The sequence below is a fragment of the Gymnoscopelus microlampas genome (assembly GCF_963454915.1).
Source record: "Gymnoscopelus microlampas genome assembly, chromosome: 16".
NCBI classification, from domain to species: Eukaryota; Metazoa; Chordata; class Actinopteri; order Myctophiformes; family Myctophidae; genus Gymnoscopelus; species Gymnoscopelus microlampas.
In genome coordinates, this window is record NC_139953.1 from 45,619,446 (window position 1) to 45,643,603 (window position 24,158).

General features: G+C 40.5%; 2 protein-coding genes across 2 annotated transcripts; one reads left to right on the forward strand and one right to left on the reverse strand.

Annotated features, from left to right (window-relative positions):
- The first annotated feature begins 1,086 nt into the window (after window positions 1-1,086).
- Window positions 1,087-4,689, forward strand: LOC311063687 (nuclear factor 7, ovary-like). Its single transcript, XM_084083232.1, has 2 exons — window positions 1,087-1,136; window positions 3,005-4,689. Exon 2 carries the CDS (start codon window positions 3,052-3,054, stop codon window positions 4,489-4,491), a length of 1,440 nt encoding a protein of 479 aa, XP_083939358.1. The 5' UTR covers window positions 1,087-1,136; window positions 3,005-3,051; the 3' UTR covers window positions 4,492-4,689.
- A 7,807-nt stretch (window positions 4,690-12,496) lies between these two features.
- On the reverse strand, window positions 12,497-22,979 carry LOC311063696 (KICSTOR complex protein ITFG2-like). The gene is made up of 12 exons (XM_084083241.1): window positions 22,683-22,979; window positions 21,255-21,350; window positions 21,121-21,162; window positions 19,609-19,777; window positions 18,771-18,913; window positions 18,300-18,451; window positions 17,184-17,278; window positions 16,689-16,742; window positions 15,793-15,884; window positions 13,771-13,888; window positions 13,079-13,252; window positions 12,497-12,756 (listed from the first exon to the last, which is right to left on the reverse strand). Exons 1-12 carry the CDS (start codon window positions 22,776-22,778, stop codon window positions 12,668-12,670), a joined length of 1,320 nt encoding a protein of 439 aa, XP_083939367.1. The 5' UTR covers window positions 22,779-22,979; the 3' UTR covers window positions 12,497-12,667.
- Between the last annotated feature and the right edge of the window lie 1,179 nt (window positions 22,980-24,158).

The window sequence follows — 24,158 nt, forward strand, 5'->3', positions numbered from 1 at the left end:
ACTTCCTGTAAAGTAACCGGTTTGGACATACTGTACTGTACAAGGTTTCCACCCGACAGCCAGAGAATAATCAAGAGTGCACCTGTCTGGGACTCCCTCTTTCTTTGGTGTTTCGCCCAGGTGGGCGTGGTTATACGCCAAAACCGAACCCTAACCCAAAAGATACATTTGATGTCTTCCCGGGACCCAAACTGGTGAAAATAGCCGATGTATATGTATATGTGCACATTTTTAGCGGCGCTAGCCGCTCTATACCTTTTGGTATAGAGCGGATCCTGCTCTATACCTGACTTTGTCCGTGTCCGTCAACGTTCTGATTGGTCAGGTCCGTCAATGTATTGATTGGTCAGGTCCGTCAACGTTCTGATTAGTCAGGTCCGTCAACGTTCTGATTGGTCAGGTCCGTCAACGTTCTGATTGGTCAGGTCCGTCAACTTTCTGATTGGTCAGGTGTGTCAACAAAGTGATTGGTCAAGCTTCACGTGACACATGGCTATAAACACATTATAAACACATATCGATGACAAAATGTATCAAAGGCGCCGCTACCTTCACACAGGGTGTGATTTTTTTTTTTAAATAAGAAGTTTAGAAAAACAGTATGGAATATCAAAACCTTGTTTTTGGTAGCCATTGTAACATGATGCCCAAGAACATTTGTGCCTAATCATGTTTTTGCAGTTTTATGGCACACGCATAACCCCTGCGGTCCTCTGTGAGCAGCAATCAGATTGATGAAGCTGAAAACTGAAATTCCTCCGTAGGACCAAATAGGCCTATATGCTAATTAATGTGTGAAGAGGTTCAAACTTCAAGGGTTTTATTGTCACATTCACTTACAATACAGCTGACAACATGAGATGATCGTAATTAGAGCCTCAACAACAACCGCACGCACGCGCGCACGCGCACACACACACACACACACACACACACACACACACACACACACACACACACACACACACACACACACACACACACACACACACACACACACACACACTCCTATCACAAGATAATCAATTTCCTTGTTCTAAGTTCATTTCCTTGTTCAGTCACTCCGTTTGTTTGACTGACATTCACTCCAGATAGCCTTTGTGACAGACAGAGCTTTGTAACTGCTACAATCTGAGGTAAGAACAGATCATACTTCACTCAAAAACAGAACAACTTCTTCTATAACTGCTATTACTACATCTAGCAAAAATATGTCTAACTTCATCTTTTGTCTCAGATCAGAATTGATATTTCAAAATCTTTTCAGTTGCACATAGAAGATTTGTTATTCTTCTGAACAAACGGCAAATGCACATTCATGCAAATAATAATGTATACAGTCTCCACAACATTACAGTATGTCATTGCTAAGTTACTTCATGTTGATCAAAATGTAGTATATTGGTTCTCTGTTGATTGTGCTGAATGGTCTTACTTCATTGCATACATCATTACATGCTAAATGGTGGGAACCAGTCATCACAATCTGCCCAGCATAATCCTATACAGTAGCTATACATTTCTATCAGATCTTTTTTTAAAGTCCTGAATTGATAAATAGCTCTCAGGTGAATGTTGACTTTCATTAATGAAGTTAAGTATCAGGAGGTGTAGACACGATGTTGCATTTTATTTTTCTTTGTGCTATATACATTGCTGTAAAATGATATATATATATATATATATATTTTCATAACAATAGACCATCTGTGCAAAAGACACTCTAACAATTAAAATGATAACCACATGTGTCAAATGTATGTCAGTTAATTTTTACATCAATTTCATCAAATAATAGTGCCATATGATCATTGTGTGAATTAGTGTGTGCATTAGTGTGTACTAGTATATTTTTCTATAAAGTCACTTTAATATTGGTAGTTTTATGGGCTTGTTTCTAAAGTGTAGTTGCTTATTTGGGCTTGTTTCTAACGTGTAGATGCTATTTGTTGGGCTTGTTTCTAAAGCGTAGTTGCTTTTTGGGGCTTGTTTCTAAAGTGTAGTTGCTTTTTGGGGCTTGTTTCTAATGTGTAGTTGCTTATTTGGGCTTGTTAGGGTTAGGGTTACTTAGCCAGAATATGCAAACTGCATTTAGTGTTTTGCATTCTTTACAAATACAATGGGAAGTGAAATGGTGTTTTGGCCAATTGTCTTAACATCTGGTGTTTTGAGGCACTGTAAAGAGAATGAGGTTAGAGTTTCAAGAAATGAATGAGAAAGTGACTGGAAAAAAGAATACAACTTTCATTAAAAGCTTAGCCATATTACATCAGAAGACACATACAGAGTAGTACAATGTTACATGACTGTACAGTGTTGTAACATTTTGACTGTCTTGTTTGTGGAGGGCAGCAGTAACTGAGTTAAGTTGAGCTGAGTCATGGGAGGCCAGAGTCAAAAGGTCCAATAGCTAAAGGTCCGATCCTTTGCTACTCCTATGAGCTACTCCAGGCTTTGTGTAAAAGTGAACCTGAGTAAGAAACGTAAGCCTTAACAGCTCCCCCATGTGGTCACTCTGATTAGCACACTGCTGAGTCAAATACAGAAAAATCATTTCCCCTCACTACAAATCTTTTTTTTTGTATACAATGACAAAATGGCTTTGTTAAATATTTGCTACATATTTATCCATAAATTAAGGATTTTGAGCAACATACCTTTAATTCATTGTGTTTGTAAAAACATGTTTTGCAAATAAAATGTTCGGGATGATTCAAGAAATGTTATATCTATTACATAACGATAGGTTGAAAATGGGTGAAGTTTCCCTTAAACTGCGAAAAACGTGTAATAGCCTACTACGAATACTGTTAATTACTGTTAAATAATACTGCTAATGCTCTAGTCTAGTGTTATCACTATAATTAGAGCAAGTACTGAAATGATTTATGTTACAATGAATACTACAACCACTAGTAATAATACTACTACCACTACTACGTCTACTATTACTGTTGCTACTACTCATAACTCATAATGTTATTGTTGTTGTTTCCTCCTCTAGTATTGCTGGTGTAACATCCTAGATCAGAGAGTGTGACTGCAGACACAATGGCTTCCCGTTTGACTCGTCAAGAAGAGGAGCTCACTTGTCCCGTATGCTGTGACATCTTTAAACATCCTGTTCTGCTGTCATGCAGCCACAGCTTCTGCAAAGACTGTTTGCAGCGATGGTGGACAGGAAGACCAACACATGATTGTCCTGTTTGTAAAACAATATCCTCCAGTAACCATCCTCCTACAAACTTAGTGTTGAAGAACTTGTGTGAGAACCTCTTGGAGGAGAAACTCCGGAGCGCCTCGTTGGTGAGCTCAGAGGACCTCTGTGTCGCACACGGGGAGAAGCTCAGGCTCTTCTGTCTGGACGATGAACAGCTGGCATGTCTCGTGTGTCGGGATTCAGAAAAACACGCCGGTCACAGGTTCTTACCTGTGGGCGAAGCGTCGGGGCGTTGCAAAAAGAAAGTTGAGGAATTACTGAAGCCTTTAAGGGAGAAACTGGAAGTTTTTGATAAAGTTAAAACTGATTATGACCAAACAGAAAAACACATCAAGGTTCAGGCCCAGAACACAGAGACGAAGATTAAGGAACAATTTAAAAACCTTCATCAGTTCCTACAAGAGGAAGAGGAGACCAGGATTGCCATTCTTAGGGTTGAAGAGGAACTGAAGAGTCAGGAGATAAAGGAGAGGATTGAGAAGCTGAACAGAGACATGGTGACCCTCTCAGATACAATCCAAGCCGCCGAGGACCAGCTGAAAGCAGACGACCACGCCTCGTTCCTCCAGAACTACAAGACCACAATGGAAAGAGTCAAGCTCACCCTGCAGGACCCACAGCCAGTCTCAGGAGCACTGATAGATGAAGCCAAACACCTGGATAACCTGGCCTTCAGAGTCTGGGATAAGATGAAGGACATTGTCTCCTACACTCCTGTCATCCTGGACCCCAACACTGCCTTTCCACGATACAGCCTGTCTGATGATCTGACCAGTGTGATTTTTTTGAAATATGAAGAGAGGCTCCAGCTTCCTGACAACCCAGAGAGGATTGACTTCTACGGGTTTGTCCTGGGTTCTGAGGGCTTTAACTCAGGGTCTCACAGCTGGGATATTGAGGTTGGACACAATAAAAACTGGGCACTGGGTGTGTTAGCGGAGTCTTTTCAGAGGAAGGGAGATAAAGGGGGTGACTACTGGAATATTGAATTGTATAAAGGCCAATACAGAGTATTCAGGTCTGGTGCTGGAGTCAATGTCCTCCCAGTGAAGCATGAACCCCGGCGAATCAGAGTCCAACTGGACTGGGATGGAGGAAAACTGTCCTTCTCTGATCCTGATACTAACACACACATACACACCTTTACACACACTTTCACTGAGAGACTCTTCCCATACATTCGTACTTTTGATGAAGATGATGGTATGTCTGTGAAGGTGTTACCAGGGAATATCTGTATCACTCTGGAAAACCACAGTTTGAATGTCTAGCATCCAATACATTTTGACTATTTTGAATATTGAATATATTCATTTTGTACTGATTAGGGGCTCTTGTTTATGGCAGGTTATGGATTATTATTTTTGAATGAACTGATCATTTTTTATTGATTTATCATTTAGTTTTTAATGACTTTGGTAGATGGACGGAAGTCTAAATTTAGTCAACTTGTAATTAAATTATTATTGTAACAGGATTAGATATGATTGATTATTTATAACATATATTGTAGAGTTTGTCATATATCGTTCGGCTTGAACCATATTATTTGGTATTGTGTTGACATGTTTGATGTGATTATATTGATAATATGCTTTTATTTTTGTAGTTCCATCATTTATCATTACGTTTTGAATTATATTGATTATGATGGATTGATTGATTTTTATTCAAAAAACGTGCAAATACATTACCATATTTGTCAAAAGGATTAAAACAAAAAGCTTGAGAGCTTATTTCCATTCTATAATCCATAATTACATTCATGCATGTTTATGGTGACATATTTTTCGATACATTAAAATATTGATTATTATATTAAATATGGCCACATAAATAACATGGCTCATGTTGTTGATCCTACACCCCTGCTCAAATCTTACTCTTTTTCTTACATTCTTGTCTTGTCATGGCCAGTGCTCTATTTGTTGCCTTTAGATTGTCTTCAGATCATCTGCCATTACTATCAACTAGTAACAAGGCTCCAAACATCCCAAAACAAACTTGTAAGGCTACTTCTTGGCCTCAATTACAAAACCCATCTAACCCCTGATCATTTTGCTAGGATTGGATGGCTTAGGGTTGAGGACAGAGTACAGCAACTTGCTATGGGCCTGGTCTTCAAGATACACCACAACATTGGGATCCCCCTGTATTTGTCCAAATACTTCCAAAATGTTAATCAAGTCCATGATCATAACACCAGAGGCAGCTCCACAAACCATGTTCAACCCAGATTTGGCACAACAAAGGGAATGAACTCTTTCTCATGCTATTCATCTAAAATGTGGAATGCCCTACCAAAAGGAGTAAAGGAGTGTAAAACCCTACTCACTTTCAAAAATGCCCTAAAGATACACCTTCAGGAGGCTGCAATTCAAAAATGGCCCCTGTCCAAGTCCTAACCTACCCCCCCCCCCCTCTCTCTCTCTTTTTTTTGTACATATTTTTCACTCTTCATACCAGTAACCTGTAAACTGATTGTATGACATTCTGTATAGTAGTGTGTATATCTGTCTGTCTCTTATATGTCATCATGATTTGTGTGCGTGGGGATCTCATCTTAAACAAGCTACGTGCTTAACTGAGCTATCCAGTTTAGTAGACCTTGTATTGCGAATTTGTACTTCCATGTACTGTTATGTACTGTCATGTACTGTTCTCATGTCTTACTAAATAAAGTACATCAATCAATCAATCAATTAATCAATCTTTGAACAAAAAAAATTACATATTTGAAGAATTACGAACATTTGCTCAAAATAGGAATGCCAGGCTTAAAGGGAATAATGTAATAGTTTAATAAAACTATTCAATTTTAATATTATCAAATATAAATGTCAAACATATCAGACAGTCTACATTTTCCAAAAGGAAATGCATGTGTTTGACCAGATACAGGGATTAAACATATCCCTACCAGCCATTTCTCCATGAAGCAGACAGTAGAGCTTAATCTAAATTTGAAACCATTACTCTTTCTATAAGGGACATTCATAGATAGAAAGATTCAAAGCAGAAGCCAAATCATGAATTTAATATGAGATGTTATTATCCTAAATCCTCACTTATCTGGTCTGAGGCCTTTTGAGTTTGACTGAGAACGACCAATACCTTCCCCTCTCCTTCAGATGGCGCCATTGTCTGCAAACAGAGACTTCCCAAAACCTTGGTTGACATTTTAAAATACATTTATGTAATTCATCATTCAATTCATCACAATGCGTTGTGTGCACGACACATTGTGAGCTTGTAGATCGTCAGTTTTCAACACATGCAGAGGTTGGTAGCAGTGGTGGAAAGTAACTAAGTAGCCTACTACTTAATGTACTCAATTACTGTACTTAACACTAGCATGACTGAGGTTTCATTACCCCCTACACAGCCTGAAATACGATCATTTTGATCCCCAAATAAAGCGATCCTATTGGTTACTGTCTCCCCTCTGTGCTCCAGACCAACTGACACCTTCTCACCCACACAGTGGGGGGTTCCATTGTCTTCTAAATTTAACATTCAATTGCACTCTGCTCAGTCAGTTAGCTCACACACATTATGTTGTTGTAGGCAGGCAGAAACATTATAAAATAGTACTTTAGTTGTAATGGTAACTGCCGATTCTGTATGTAAAATCTTTATAAAAAAGGGTTAGGGTTAGGGTTAGGGTTCACACAGAGTTGAAGCAGGGACCCCCTCTATATTGTATAAAATTGTGTTTCAGATGAAACCTTTTTGTTTACTTGGTCTGCTCTTTTTGTTAAGTACTTTTTTGGGGCAAATATTGTACTTTTACACCACTACAATTATTTGAGTAAGTACTTTCTACTTTTGGTAGGCCTACTTTAAGTACATAACATTTTGATGCCAATACGTTCATACTTTTACTCAAGTAGGCCTGTATTTTTTATTCCAGACTTTTACTTGTTGGGGCACGGCCACACCAAACTATGGTTTCCCGCTGATAAAGTTGTGCACCGCCGACAACTTTATCAGCATGGTATGGCATGTACCAGCAGGCTTAAAGAGCGCATACACTGCGCGACAAGCGGAAAGACTCGCAAGACCATCAAACCACGCCATTCTCATTGAAAAAGGCAGATAACATCAATTCATTTCAAATCATGTTATGATACCAATTTATGATTATACAAATTTAATTAGAAACTGACTGATAAATGTACAATGTGAAATAAAACCATGTAATCAATAATAATCAGTTAATATTCAAATCATGTTATGATTATACACATTTAATTATAAACTGACTGATAAATGTACAAATGTACAAATAAAAGCAGGTTGTTAATAATCTATCTATCTATCTATCTATCTAATCTATCTAATACCTAGTAATTAAAAACTGGATGATACATCAATTAAATAATCACAGTTAATTAAAATGTATAATTGATGGCCTGACATAAACATTCCCTTTTGATCTGGAGAGCACTTAAGCAATACCAGATCAATATATCCAATAGGCTTTTATTGGACGCTATAGACATTATAACTGTTGTTTTGCACAGAGGCACAGATCTTCCCGGGTAACACCTTCAGAGACTTACCACCACCATAACGACCACTATAAATGTATGGAAACAGTCTCTCGCTGAAAGTGTGCGTGAAGGTGTGTAGGTGTGTGTTGGAATCGGGATCAGAGAAGGACAGCTTCCCTCTGTCCCAGTCCAGCTGGACGCTGATCTTCTGGGGCATCCGGTACATTGAGAGCTCAGCGCTGGACCCCGATGAGGAGAACGCTTGATACTTGCCATTACTGAAAAATAACATGCAGTATCCGCTCCCCGTTTTTCCTTTCCTCTGAAAAGACTCCGCTAACACGCCCAGCGACCAGTGTCTATTGTGTCCGACCTCAACGTCCCAGCTGTGGGTCCCCGACTTAAAGCCCTCAGAACCCAGGACCCTCGCGTAAATGTCAAACCTCTCCGGGTTGTCCGGAAGCTGCTGCCGAGCGTCTCCGTATCTCACGCTGGTCAGATCATCGGACAGGACGAGTCCTGGCCATGCGGTGTTGGGGTCCAGGATCACAGGGGTGTAGGAGACGATGTCCTTCATCTTGTCCCAGACTCTGAAGGCCAGGTTGCTCAAATGTTTGGCCTCGTCAATCAGTGTTCCTGAGACTGGCCGGGGGCAGTGCGGGGTGAGCTGAACTCTTTCCATCGTGGTCTTGTAGTTCTGCAGGAACGAGACGTGCTCGTCGGCCTTCAGCTGGTCCTCGGCGGCTCGGATAGCATCTGAGAGGGTCACCACGTCTTGGTTCAGCTCCTCAATCTTCGTCTTTATCTTCTGACTCTTCTGTGCCTCTTCCTTCCTCAGAGCAGAGATCCTGGCCTGCTCTTGCTCTTGTAGGTACCGATGAAGTTTCTCAAACTGTTCCTTGATCCTAGTCTCTGTGTTCCGGGCCTGAACCTTGATGTGACTTTCCGTCTGGTCGTAATTTGCTTTGACTTCATCAAAGGCCACAAGTTTCTCCTTTAAAGGCGGCAACGATTCCTGGACGTTCCGTTTGCAACGCCTCAACGCTTCGTCCACGGGTAAGAACTTGTGTCCGACGTGTTCTTCCGAATCGCGACACGCGAGACACGCCGGCCGTTCGTCGTCCAGACAGAAGAACGAGAGCTTCTCCCCGTGCGCGGAGCAGCGGCGGTCGGCGGAGGTCGGCGACGCGGGGCTCTGGGAGGGGTTCTTCTCCTCCAAGAAGTTCTCACACAGGTGCATCACTACCAGGTTTGTGGTGGGTTGGTCCCTGGAGGACCTTTTGTTGCAGACGGGACATTCCATCGTTGGCTTGGACTTCCACCATTCCTGCAGACAGGCTTTGCAGAAGCTGTGCATGCACGACAGCAGAACGGGATGTTTGAAGATGTCGCGGCACACGGGGCAGGTGAGCTCCTCTTCCTGACGGGCCAGACTGGAGGCCATGTTGTGCCATTCCATCTTCTGGTCTGGAACGTTCACCGAGGCTGTTTACACCGGGAATACTAGAAGAGAAAAACAATAATAATAACAATAATGAGTAGCACTAGTACTAGTGTAGTAGCAGTAGCCAATGGTTTAAAGTAACTCAGTACAGTTACTCAACTATTGTCGATCTGCGTTTTTATAATTTTTCAACATGGAAACGATTATGACGATTATGCAAAAACAATTGCGATTATCTCAAATAATTGCGATTATGAAATAATTGTGCCAGGCCTACCCTCTGGCCTCGGCAGATTTGGTCTGGCTCGGTTATCCTCCCCCCCGAAGTTGTGGGGCACCGATCAGAATGCAGATATGGGGGCGGGCTTATCACCAGAAGCATTTTTTTTAAATTCGCCCCTTGGAAATACAGGTTCCACACAGAGATTCCACACTAATATATACGCAGTGACATTAGTCTGGCCATGCCAGGCTAAAAACGCAAACCTCTACGGAGGCCTCACAGACAAGGTCAGAGAGAAAAGGAAGAGGCTAGTAGAGCAGCACTGTGTCAGCCAAAGCAAACTGACACTGTGGGAGCCAACCCAAGGCACAGCTAGGAGGGGAAAGAAGCGCACCTCCTACGTAGACACATTCAGAAGCAGTGGTGGAAAGTAACTAAGTACATGTACTCAAGTACTGTACTTAAGTACAATTTTGAGGTCTTTTTTACTTTACTAGTGCGAGTATTTCCAATGTTCTGTACTTCTACTCGTACACTACATATAAGAGGAAAATATTGCACTTTTACCCCACTATAATATGACAACTTTAGTTACCAGTTACTTTGTAGATTTTGATTATTATTACAAAACACATTAACCACTTCAGTCCTATACATTTCAGTGATTTGAAAATAGGAGATCTACAAGCTCATAATGCGTCCTAATGCAACACATTGTGAGCTTGTAGATCTGCTATTTTCAAAAGATTTTTATGCATTTGAAACTTGAAATGGGATATTCTGCACAATGAGTACTTTTATTTTTGGTACTTGGTACAGTTCTTATACCAATACGTTTGTACTGTTACTCTGGACTTTTACTTGTAACAGGGTATTTCTACATTGATACTTTTATTTGAGTAAAACATTTGAGTACTTTATCCACCACTGCCTGTAGCTTAAATAGCTACAAGCTTAAATAACATGCTATCTAAACAAGATCTAGGTTGTTGATCCTATAAATTGTAGTAGTCCTACTAATCATCTGTGTTCTTACCTCAGTGGATATCGTCTGTCTCTTGCAGTCGATCTTCAATTAATCAGCCTGTTAATTCATCTATTGACTGCTGAAGGTTATTTCGTGTCAAATTAAGTCTCTGACTGACGAGTGAATCTCAGTCTGACGAAAAAGCTGAGAGACTGAACAAGGAAATGAACATAGATTTATGTCTTCATGATGGCAGGTGAGTGTGTGTGTGAGAGAGAGAGAGAGAGAGAGAGAGAGAGAGAGAGAGAGAGAGAGAGAGAGAGAGAGAGAGAGAGAGAGAGAGAGAGAGAGAGAGAGAGAGAGAGAGAGAGAGAGAGAGGCAGGAATGAATGAACACACACACACACTTTGTTTTGCTTCAGCGTTTTCTAAGCAGCATTTTGTCTGTTGGAGGACAGTGTTACTTGAGGACAAACCAGATCAAGTTCTACCACCTGAACTTTTCTTTCAAAAGGCAGAGGAAATCCGAGGACTCAAAAAAAAAAGTGCAGGAGAGGAAGTAAAGTTAGGAGGGCAAAGTGTATTCTATGAACATTGCCATCATGTTTCAACCCGTTATGGTCTTCATCGGTTCTCACCCTGATAAAAACCTTAACTGGATGAAAAATGTTGACAATCTTTATAGAATAAACTTTGTCTTGTAAACACCAAAGATGTAGTTATGATACTGCATACTTAATGTTATTTTCATATTAAGTTCATGATTATAATTATAAGCATGCAGTATCATTACTACATCTTTGGTGTTTACAACACACCAAACCGTTTGAAATTCGGACGAAAATTGAGCACGCTATGGTTATTTCATTAGTACATGCACCATAGACATAATGTTATGAATGACTGTCGCAAGATGGCCGCGGTTGAGCTACGCTTGCGACGCCCCCTTGAGCCATCTAGCCTTTCTTATATATATCTATGGTTTCAACGGTCCACTTGAATGAAGCCTCCATTGTGGCTACAGCCTTGAAAAAAAAACAATGGGTGTGGTTGATGACGCAAGCGCCTGACAGCGTTCACTGTGTGACAGGGCCTTTAAGGTATGTCAATGAAAGACTGGATAAATAAACACGACAACGAGAACAGATAGTGACTTAATAATGAAGGGCATGGCGGTATTTGAAGGAATGCAGCATCACAGCTCATTTGTAGTTGTAACCATCGTTGCCAGATTTTGAAAGAGAAACAAGCGGCCAGGTCTACGAAAACAAGCTCAAAAGAAGCGACCAGTTTTACCTCTTGAACCCTATACGCATCAACTATTTGAAAATAGCTTGTAGATCTGCTATTTTCACTAGTACCTCATGGTACCTGCAGGTACTTACCGCACTGTTATGTCTTAACTCAGGTACTTACCGCACTGGATACGGTACTAATAGGTAATAGGTAGATACTTTGTTTTGATTCATCTCCCTCCCCCTTGCCCCCCCCCCCTTTTTTCTTCTACCCTTTCTCTTATGGAAGAAACAAAAACGAAAAAAATACATTCCACCCACTGTTTTACATCCTGTAAACCTGTGATTTGACAATAAAGTTGATTCTGAAAAATGTGGTTCCATGTCCTGAAACTGCCTTCTTCATTATCAACCCATTAAGGCCAATTAATTAAACCTGAGGCCAATTCTACAAATGTCTTCTAAAACAGTTTTCTGAAACACTTATGTTATGTTGCTATAATATCAGTGATTCTCAAACATTTTCATATCAAGGACCCCCAAAATGATATGTATTTGGCCACGGACCACCATCTCAAAATATTTATTTCCAGGGACCCCCAGAAGCAAAGATTTAAGTTACAAATGTTTGCGTAAAAATATATATATATTCAAAGAGAATTTTTCACGATTCTTCAAAAATATCAGATCTATAAGCTCATAGCACGGCGAGCTTGTAGATCTGCTATTTTTGAATAGCCAAACTAAGCTTAAAATGACACACTTGCGTTCCAGATCTTAACATGTTTGTATATATTCTGCTGTGGGGTTTAAACCTTTTTGTAAGTGATTGTATATATATTTCGAAAATCAAATTCAAAATATTTTAAATTATTTTATATTTTATTTTAAAGTAACAGTTTTGGACTTAAGACAGTTACGACACCTGAAAACACCTGAAAAGACACCTGTAGCCTACCTAAAACCGCACACTTCCACCGAATAGGGAAATAACAAGGAAAAAAACGCCAGAAGTTACGCAGAAAAGAAAAGAAAATGTTATTAAACACAAGAGAAGATTTACAAAACTGTGAACTAGCCCTTTAAGGCTGTGTGTTGCTGCGTTTGCTCGGTGAATCTCTGTAAAGAAGATCCTCCACCAACTGTTTCACCGCAGATGTGTCGTCTGGATCTGTGAGGGGAAAAAAGAAACAGGAAAACACAAATGTGGAAATGATTTATGACATGGGACAGCTTGTTGTGGAGGCTTCTGAGTAAAGGGTGGAAAAAAGTACTCAAATCTTGTACTTAAGTAAAAGTATCAATACTGCAATGTAGAAATTCTCTGTTACAAGTCCAGAATTCAAAATCTACTTGAGTAAAAGTACAAAAGTATTGGTATCAAAATGTACTTAAAGTACCAAAAGTGAAAGTACTCATTATGCAGAATGTCCCATTTCAAGTTTTCAAATGTATAAAAAGCTTACGGCTGCGTCCTGGAAGGTTGAACTCACCCACTCCCAGCTTCTCCAGGTGGTCCCTGAACCCCGGCCTCTCCTCCAGGACCCGCAGCAGGTTGGTGGGCTCCATGCGCTCCAGCTCCACCCTCCAGTACACGTAGATCTTGTGGTTGAAGCTGACGTACACCAGGCACGGGCTGTTCTGGCCGTCCTTACAGGTGTACTGTCCTGGAAACCACACACACACAACAGACGGAATTATGTATCCATCTGCCCACGTTAACAATCCCTGAATGTTGATACGTTAACCAATTAAGACCCAGTCTTTGTTTACAAAGCCTAAAAGGCATTTATAGCAGGGGTATTCAAAGTTTTCAGCCCAAGGACCCCCTAGCTGAGAGAGAGATGAAGCAGGGACCCCCTCTATATTGTATAAAATTGTGTTTCAGATTCAACTTTTTTTGTTTACTTGGTCTGCTGTTTTTTCCCTCTACACCAAACACCTCTTTGCCAAAAAATAGCAGATCTACAAGCTCACAGTGAGCTTGTAGATCGGCTATTTTTGGCTAAAGTTCTCTTCAGAAAAGGGATGTTAGGGTTCAAGTGGTTAAGGTTAAAAAAAAATAATCCTATCACACAAAGATTTGGCGGACCCCCTGTAGTAACTCTGAGGACACCCTAGGGGTCCCGGACCCCCTGTTGAAGACCCCTGATTTAGAGATTTTGTTTTGTTTAGGTGAGCCCACCTGCACAGAAGGCGTTGACGTTCTCGTCAAACTGGAAGCGCACCACCATGCGGTTGTGGTCGATGATGTACGTCTGTCCATCCCACGCACAGGCCACCACCTCCTCTCTGCCGTCCCCCTACACACACACACACACACACACACACACACACACACACACACACACACACACACACACACACACACACACACACACACACACACACACACACACACACACACACACACACACACACACACACACACACACACACACACACACACACACACACACACACACACGTGGGTTACTTCTGCTCTTCTATGTATGGGCAGAAGATAGAACCATATAGACCAGTGGTTTTCAACCTTTTTTGCGTCAAGGACCCCCAAATTGACACACATTAGCCCAGGGACCCCCGTTTGAAAAGTTATGCCAGGGACCCCCAATAAGAGACGATCTTTACGGCTCTAGCAGTGATTCTCAACCATTTAAATTTCAAGGACCCCCAGTTTAACATGCATTCGGCTACAGACCCCCATTTAATGGCATTTATATCACCTGGACCCCAATTTTTATTATAAAATCAATGTTAATTTAACTCTGAGAATGTACAAATTTGTTACACTCTCAGAGTTACAGACCCATAAGGGTCCATTTGGTTCCTATCTATCATTTAGCTGGGGACCCCCTGGAACTCCCTCAAGGACCACTGGTGGTCCCCGGACCACTGGTTGAAAACCACTGATATAGACCATATAAACCAGTGGTTCTCAACCAGTGGTCCGGGGACCAACACTGGCAGGGGCGGACTGGCCATTTGGCATACCGGGCATATGCCCGGTGGGCATATTTTATATATATTTTTTAAATATTTTTTGCTCCCGTGTTGTGATTATTACGGTCATTTCCGGGTCGCGCTGCCCAATTATTAGTTACGTTAATGTTTGGGCTGGGATGCTTTACAGCAGTGGCATAATTTACATAGGGGTTGCTGGGGTTAAAACAGCGAAACGCCCTGACCACACTGGTCCTTGAAGGGGTTTCAGGTGGTCCCGAGCTGAATGATGGAGCGTCGGTAACCGAATGGACCCTTATTAGATCTTTAACTCTTGAGAGCGTAACATTTTACGCTCTCAAGAGTTAAGTTATTGTTACACGTCTGCATTACTTAATTTACAAGAAGTCTAACACAATTAGAGAATGTAGAAGAATTGTTATTTTTGATCAACGTTGGCCTGTTATCATCTCTCCTATGGTACCCACATTAATACAGCATGGAATTAAAGTCCAAAAGGGTGAAGATCCTCTCAGCGCGGTTCCCACACATTTTTAACAATGAATTTTCAAAACTTTTCCAAAGTATTTTAACCCCATTTCCAGGACTATAGAAATCATACAGTGCAACAATGAGACTCTTAAACCAGTCTGCCATCAATACCCCTCGAGACAGACTCGAGCGAAGGTGTCACGTGACAAAAAGAACAGATCTACAAGCTAACAACGTGTCAAGTAGCACTGCATGTTACCACGATTTACCTTTATCTTTCACGTAATGTTAGACAAAAACAATGTATTTCGTTGCTGTCGGGCAGAAACCTCTTGTCTCCGTAGTTTAACTTTTTGTGTTTTTTTGTAAATCATACAGTGTCACACAAAAGCATCAAAAGTAGCAGATCTACAAGCTCAAAACGCAGCGCGAAGCGACGCGTTTTGAGCTTGTAGATCTGCTACTTTTGCCATTTTAGAATTTGACTCCTGAAAAGTAACACTTTTGGACACATGAGGTTTCCGACCGACAAGAGACGATAGCCAAACATTTTCCAAAACATTTGATTAATTCCAAACCTTTTCCAGGGCCTGGAAAACTGTTTTTCTAATTTCAAAATATTTCCAGGAATTTCATGACCGTGGGAACCCTGAAATATTCTACGTTTTGGTGTCTAAATCTCATATCATGGTGGTCCGTGGCTTAAATGACCAACACATAATGACACACCTTGATATGAAAAGGGTGGAAAACCACTGATATATAGACTCACAGTGACGTCAAGCTTCTGCAGGGCGAACAGCTGGTGGTCCACCTGCACCGACCACAGCAACTGTTCTGAACTGTCCATCAGCTTCAGGGTTCCTATGACGACACGCAAAGTAAACAAACAAACAAACACATAAACCTCTTATATTCTAACTTTCTGTGTTAAAAAATGATGATGGAGAGGGCCACTATATTTCCACACTCACTCCAGAGGGCCACATTGCACATACTGTTGGGCAGACACCTCTTACTGTATCTCCGTATTTTTACTTTTTTCGTAAATTAATGCCGTACTTCTATGTCACACAAGAGTAGCAAAAGTAGCCGATCTACAAGCTCAAAACACATCGCACTGCGACGCGTTTTGAGCTTGTAGATCTGCTATTTTTTAATTGGAATCCTGTTTTTTTTAGCTATTTTTGAACTGGAATCCTGAAAAGCAACATTTTTATTTAATTTCAAATGCATTTACTTATACTTATGTTAACTTATAGGGATTTATTACAAATACATTGGACATAAAAAAGATAATATCATTTTAATACTTGTCATTAAGCTACTAATATTGACTGAAGCAATTGAAGTGGGTCATGTTTGGAATTGTAACAGCTGAAATCAATTACATATCATCAGTATTCCCATATTAACCTGCGGGCCACCAGTTGCCCATGTATGCTCTATATTCTTATAGTAATCATTTAATGAGCAGGAAATACATTTTCAGGTGGGTTGACAATTTTCGCCCAATCAGGAGAAAGTACCAGTTTATGAGCTTCAACTTGATACTGTTGCTGCGAGCTTGAACATCTGCTATTTTTGAAGATTGTTTGAAAAATCTTGAAAGTGTGAGAACAACGCTGATTCAGAAGGCATTTGTAGAATCTTAATGTCTAGACGTACCATCAAGAGTGCAGAGGGCGAACAGGCCACACTTAGAAGAATCATCTTTTGAACCTATGAAAGACAGACATGAATGTGATGTGATGATTAGACATTGATTATGTGTGCACCATTATTCTAACAGTACTCAGACGTCCAATTGACAGCTAGGTCTGTCACAATGAATACACAATAAAATTGCAATTATTTTGAGGTAATCACAATTAAATTATTTTATATTAATCATAATCGAAACGTTGAAAATGGAAGTGGAAGATCTACAAGCTCACAACAGTGAGTTGTGAGCTTGTAGATTGGCTGTTTCCACATTTTTTTTTTACATTTTTGAACGTGTAAAATGATGTCAAATGCCGCCAGTCATTTCTTTGTATTTTTAAGATAATTGCCATATCCGCCCTGTTACATTTTTGACAAAATTAAATGTACATTTACAGTTCCAATGTGCAATGCCGAAAACACAATTATATTGTGAGTCACAATGATCTGTTCTGGTACCTCTGCTGATGCTGCCAATGAGGTGAGTGGAGACATTTTTGTTGTGGATCCGCCCAGTGGTCAAGTGGAGAATCACATCACGGGACGGCCCCTCACTGTAGGACAAAAAAGATAATCTAATCAAATCGTGTGATTAAGATAACACACATTATGTTTTCTTTTGAGGCCAGATTAAAAGGTAGGCTAGGTGATTTTCTTTGGTTACAATAAGTGTTAAATAGCTCTAAATTGTTATATATACAATATTGCTATAGAGTGTTTGTTCAGTAACACACGGGACTCGTTGTCTCTCCATCTCTTTAATAAACAGAAAGATGCATTTTCAGGTTGGGATTGTATCCAATCAGGAGAGACAACTCAGACAGGATACAGATTCAGCAAGTGAAATTGGAAGTGCTGACACAGAGAAATGAGCAGACACAATTGGAGCTGGAACACTATAAAACATGGAGCTGATAAATGGGTACTCTCTCCTGATTGGCTGAAATGTTGTCACCTTCCTGAAAATGTATTTTCTGTTTATTAAAGACCCTGGTGACTGAACACACACTCTATAGCAATGATTACTATCAGAATATAGTGCTTTAACCTTTTAAGTTAGTTTTATCCAAAACATATCACTTACCCTACCTTTAAATCTGTTAGTGTGTACTATATTTCAGTGGTTCTCAAACCTTTTCATGTCAATGACCCCCAAAATTATATGTATTTGACCGATGACCGCAAACTGTTGTTCCAGGGACCCCCCAGAAGCAAAGATTTGAGTTAAAAATGTTCGCTTTAAAAAAACAATATGAAGATTTGCACAAAATGTCATGATTTTTGAAATTTACACGCTAGTAGTTTGTAGGCGCGAAGCGACGCTTTTCGAGCTTGTAGATCTGCTACTTTTGCCATTTTAGAATTTCAATCCTGAACAGTTTTGAAAAATTTCCAATTATTCCAAATTCCAAACTTTTTCCAGGCTTGGAAAACTGTTTTTCTGGAACCCTGACTTTATTAACTAATTTTGCTGGGGACCCCCTGGTATCCCCCCAAGGACCCCTGGGGGTCCCCGGAGCCCCACTTTGAGAACCAATGGTCTATGTATCCATGCATAAATGATGAGGTGCTGACCTCCCGGGTGAGGCAGGTCCCTCGGCTGCAGGGCCAGTGGAGTGGTGCTGTTGAGTCCAGGTACACAGCAGGATGGCATAGCCACAGCCTGGCTGAGACACCATCAGCTCTGGTAAGCCCTCTGGACCCGGGTTCACCGACAAGCTGTCCACCTGACACACACACACACACACACACACACACACACACACACACACACACACACACACACACACACACCACACACACACACACACACACACACACACACACACACACACACACACACACACACACACACACACACACACACACACACACACACACAAAATCGTTAACATCGTCGTAATCGTTTCCATGATGGAAAACTGTTCATACATTTTCAAACATTTACCAAAAATAGCAGAAATAGCAGATCTACAAGCTTACAACACGTCACTCCGTGACCTGGGCGAAACACCTGGGAAAGAGGGAGTCCCCGTACGTACGTACCTGCCCCTCCAGAAGCCACTTCTTGAGCAGGACCAGCTGACCGGAGCCCGGCGGGTCAGCGGGGTCCGCAGAATCCTCCCAACGGAAAGCTCTGACCACCCGGTCTGTGTAGCCCACCACCAGCTCACTGCGACCGTCCCCGTCTGCAGGAGAACACACACACGCTCACAGTTCTTTATTCATTATTAGAGAATGTATTAGCTTCCACAAAGTGGTCGCTAAGTCTTCCTGGGGGGTCCACAAAGTTCAATTCAGTGTTGCCAGATTTTGCGAGAGAGAGACAACAAAACGAGCGACCAGGTCTATGAAAACAAGCCCAAAGGAAGAGACCGTAGGGCCCATGAGCATTTAAAAAAGAAAATCTTGTATGGGGGTCCCTGGCACAACATGTTTTCAGATGGGGACCCGCAGACAAATACATATCAACCCATTAAGACCTGAAGCCGATTCTACAAATGTCTTCTAAATCCTAACAGTTTTCTGAAAAAACGTATGTTTCTATATCAGTGGTGCTCAAACGTTTTCATGTCAAGGACCCCCAAAAGGATATGTATTTGGCTGCGGACCCCCATCTGAAAATGTTTTGTTCCTGGGACCCCCCAGAAGCAAAGAATAAAGTTAAAGATGTTCGCTTTAAACAATATACATTCAAAGATTTGCACACATTTTCACGATTTTTCAAAAATAGCAGATCTTGTATATTTGCTATTTTTGAATAGCCATAGTGTAAAATAATGCTTTTTAGCTCAAATCAAGAAGTGACACAGATGTGTTCCAGGTCTTAAAGGGTTAATTTGGGTGTCTGGATACAAAAAAAAGGAGATTTTTATTTTCTTACCGATGTCACTGATGAGGATGACCTTGGTGTTGGCGGGGATGTGCTGAGTGAAACACTTGTGGTCGTCTGAGTAGAACAGAGCTTCATGCTGGCTGGACGAGTCTGCCACGGCCGCTGTCAGGTCAAACAGGTGGAACCAGCCCTCTGCGCCCACGGCCACCACAAAGTTCTGCCACGCGGGACACAAGGTGACAAAAGTTATAACCCACTAAGACCGGGGACGCATTTATGTGTGTCATTTTTTTGATTCCTTTGGCTATTCAAAAATATGTAGATTCCTCTGGCTATTCAAAAATAGCAGATCTACAAGCTCATAGCTAATACATCTACAAGCTGGTATCACAACACCTCCAAGGCCTTAAAAACAAGGCTCCAAACATCCCAAAACAAACTTGTAAGGCTACTTCTTGGCCTCAATCACAAAACCCATCTAACCCCTGCTCATTTTGCTAGGATTGGATGGCTTAGGGTTGAGGACAGAGTACAGCAACTTGCTATGGGCCTGGTCTTCAAGATACACCACAACATTGGGGTCCCCCTGTATTTGTCAAAATACTTCCAAAATGTTAATCAAGTCCATGATCATAACACCAGAGGCAGCTCCACAAATCATGTTCAACCCAGATTTGTCTCAACAAAGGGAATGAACTCGTTCTCATGCTATTCATCAAAAATGTGGAATGCCCTACCAAAAGGAGTAAAGGAGTGTAAAACCCTACTCACTTTCGAAACTGCCCTAAAGATACACCTTCAGGAGGCTGCAATTCAAAAATGGCCCCTGTCCAAGTCCTAACCCACCCCATGTCCTAACCTAACCTACCCCCCCCCCCCTCTCTCTTTCTTCTTTTGTACATATTTTTCACTCTTCATACCAGTAACCTGTAAACTGATTGTATGACATTCTGTATAGTAGTGTGTATATCTGTCTGTCTCTTATATGTCATCATGATTTGTGTGCATGGGGATCTCATCTTAAACAAGCTAAGTGCTTAATGAGCTATCCAGTTTAGTAGACCTTGTATTGTGAATTTGTACTTCCATGTACTGTTATGTACTGTCATGTACTGTTCTCATGTCTTACTAAATAAAGTACATCAATCAATCAAATAGCGCGGCACAGAGTGCCACGCTATGAGCTTGTAGATCTGCTATTTTAAAAAGATTTTAAAAGTGATTGTGAAAATGTGTGCAAATCTTTGAATATATATATATATTTTTTTTTTTAAGGGAACATTTGTAACTCAAATCTTATTTATTCTGGGGACATTTATTCCGGGGACTACAAATGTCTTCTAAATCATAACAGTATTTGTATTTTTTTTTTAACTTATGTTGCAAAAATATCAGTGGTTCTTAAACTTCTTCGCGTCAAGGACCTCCTAAAATGATATGTATTTGGCCGCGGACCAACATCTGAAAATATTTTGTTCCAGGGACCCCTAAAAGCAAAGATTTGAGTTAAAAATGTGTATATATGTATATAGTATTTTTTTCAAAAGAATAGCAGCTAACCTTTCCTTTGTTGCAGACGTCTCCTACTGCCACACAGGTGAGCTGGGGACATCAGAAGAGAATACACGTGAGCACGGGAAACAAATAATGGTGTAACACGGTCACACTGTTGTCACACTGTGTTGTGTACTGACCATGCCCACACAGCTTCTGGTGATCCAGGGTTTGGGGTCATCGTTCTTATAAACCAGCAGCTTCCCGCTGGTGTCGCCCACAACCAGCTCGTTCAACTACGATGGAGGGAGACAGATAGGCAGGGTCACTCATTTGGTAACTGGAACAACAGTGGGCCCCTGAGGAATACAGGAACGCTCTGCCCAAAAAACACCCACCCCGGGTCAAATCCGGCGACCTCGGAAGTATTCCTAAACTTAACCACAGTAAAGCTATGTCTAAACCTAACCTTATTCCTAATCTTAACCTCAGTAAAACTATGTCTAAACCTAACCTTATTCCTAATCTTAACCTCAGTAAAACTATGTCTAAACCTAACCTTATTCCTAACCTTAACCACAGTAAAACTATGTCTAAACCTAACCTTATTCCTAATCTTAACCTCAGTAAAACTATGTCTAAACCTAACCTTATTCCTAATCTTAACCTCAGTAAAACTATGTCTAAACCTAACCTTATTCCTAATCTTAACCTCAGTAAAACGAATACAACAATACAAGAACCGCAGGTGAGCCTTCCCGGATACCCCCCTGAGAGAATGCTGATTTTATGTCTACATTTTTACATTTTACAAATGAGGGGCCACCATACAGATCATTTTAATGACTTACTTCTTTATTTCTTACATTTAAGGCCCAATATTTCTACAAACGCAACACATTGCTACAAAACCTGTGATAGCCAGCCAGTCATTTGGAGGATAAACTAGAAGTTGAAGGGTACATTTAGGCAACGATGTACCATGCATGTTCAAATCATGCACGGTACATCATGCCCCCCCCCCCTCCCCAAGGGGTCCTTAGCCTGAAAAAACGCTGAAGACCCCTGCTTTACTAGCCCTGAAACATGACTGTCGTATCATGACAGCCATGGCGCAACATGTACCTGGTTTTGGCACTTTCTCCATTTACAACCCGTACATCTACTTAAACGTTCAGATTTCAATTATAAAGTGCTGACCCCACGGCCATGGATGTAACAAGTTGAATCGGGTGGGTCTAAGTACCCGTGTCTGCTGTATTGTTAAATAAAAAGCATTTTAATCCAATTTGGTGGCCATTTTTTCTATATGCTTTCAACTACGCGCCCCTATCGGTTGGGAGGTGTAGTGCAATCGGATACATTATAACTCTATGAGAAAATGGCCACCGATCGGATTAAAATGATTTTAATTGAACAATACGGAAGATACGGGTACTTAAACCCACCCGATTCAACTTGTAACATCCGTGGCCATGAGGTCAGCACTTTATATTTGAAATCTAAACGTTTATGTAGATGTACGGGTTGTAAATGAATAAGTGCCAAAACCAGGTTGAAGTTCCGCCATCAAGAGCGTCATGTGAACCATGTCTAATACAATTGAAAAGCTTTATTTGTTCATATACCTTATCATTGTCCGCGTCTCCCAGACAGATGGCGTGAGGAAACAGAGTTCCTGTGAAATCCAGGCTGACTCTCTGAACATAACTTAGAGATCTCATGATTTATTTAGCATTTATAAATCTACTAGATTCTACAATAGGCTTTATAGTTAGTTATCCAGCTTTGATGACTGTCTAATTAGACTATACAACACTTAATAGCTCCACATAGCACCGCTTTATACTACAATTACGGGAAACAATTATAATCTATATTAGATGAATACATGTGAGTTGATCCATCAGCTGTGCTCCATCTCCTTCCTAGTAAACAAACACACGTGACTTGAAAAGTACGGAAGCTCACAGTAGACACTGTAGTGTAGATCAGTGGTTCTCAACCTGTGGGTCGGGACCCCCGGACTTTGATTGATTGAATACTTTATTTAGAAGTTTGCAGACAAAAAGCACATGAAAGTACAGTTCAAAATCAAGGTCCCGGCTGCTTCCTAGCGACAATTTAAGAAAAAGGCCATTACTGCATCAAAGGTAATCAACTATACTATAAAAACTGGTCAAACATTGGCCAAATTGTCAAATAATATAAGAAAGTTCAAATTTGATTATTTTGTGGGGTCCCCAGTTCAAATATGTTTTTTTTGTGGGGTCCCAAAAATATAATATGCAATATAATATATAATTAATTACGTTGCTATAGCAAATACAGTGATGTGTAATTATTAATGTAATTATTTAAAGTGTAGAAATATTGTCTTTGTTTCAATGAGTGTAGTGGAAATACTCCAGTTAAGTAAAAAAAAGTCCTCAACATTGTACTTAAGTACAGTACTTGAGTAAATGTACTTAAGTTACTTTCCACCATTGATTCTCTGTCAATAAACACAGAGGGCATTGAACACTCTATGCATTTATATTTAGTGTAAAACAGGTCTCATATCCAGATGGGATCCACATCTGAAACTTCCTATTCACATTATTCAATTGGGTTGACTTTTCCTCACACATCTTGGTTGGTTGGATAGGATACAAACATACAGTATCACCTTACTGTCACAGCATGTCAGTTAAAATAAAATGTAAATATGAATAGCCTGCCTTGTAACTAGAAATGATTAACATTGCGGTGTAACCCCACATAACACAGATGTACTATTGTCACTATATTGATCTCTCATGTTCTACTTAACCCCACTTCCCCCCCTTTTTCAACTCTGTACAGTTTTATATTTGTGATGGCATTGAATGTTTGGTGCTATTTGTTGATGAATTGAATACCTAGGACACCAATGGAAACAAGACCGCAAGGACATTTTTTGATGTCATCAGTTTGACTGTGTGCTGTACCGTTTTACATATGTATAATAACATATTCAAACTTGGGAGTGCCTGAAATCAAAATAACCTTAATCAAGCATTCATTCACATATCTTGATTATGCTACATTTGAGATCTTAATTATTTAATCACATGGCAACAATG

What these genes read in the sequence shown, in the direction of transcription:
- LOC311063696 (XM_084083241.1), bottom strand. Translation starts at nt 22,778, where the DNA reads ATGAGATCTCTAAGTTATGTTCAGAGAGTCAGCCTGGATTTCACAGGA. An exon ending in CCAGAAGCTGTGTGGGCATG is followed by an intron (nt 21,163 to 21,254) that starts GTCAGTACACAA and finishes TGATGTCCCCAG; the next exon opens with CTCACCTGTGTGGCAGTAGG. An exon ending in CCTGGAGAAGCTGGGAGTGG is followed by an intron (nt 12,757 to 13,078) that starts GTGAGTTCAACC and finishes TTCCCCTCACAG; the next exon opens with ATCCAGACGACACATCTGCG.
- LOC311063687 (XM_084083232.1), top strand. Translation starts at nt 3,052, where the DNA reads ATGGCTTCCCGTTTGACTCGTCAAGAAGAGGAGCTCACTTGTCCCGTA.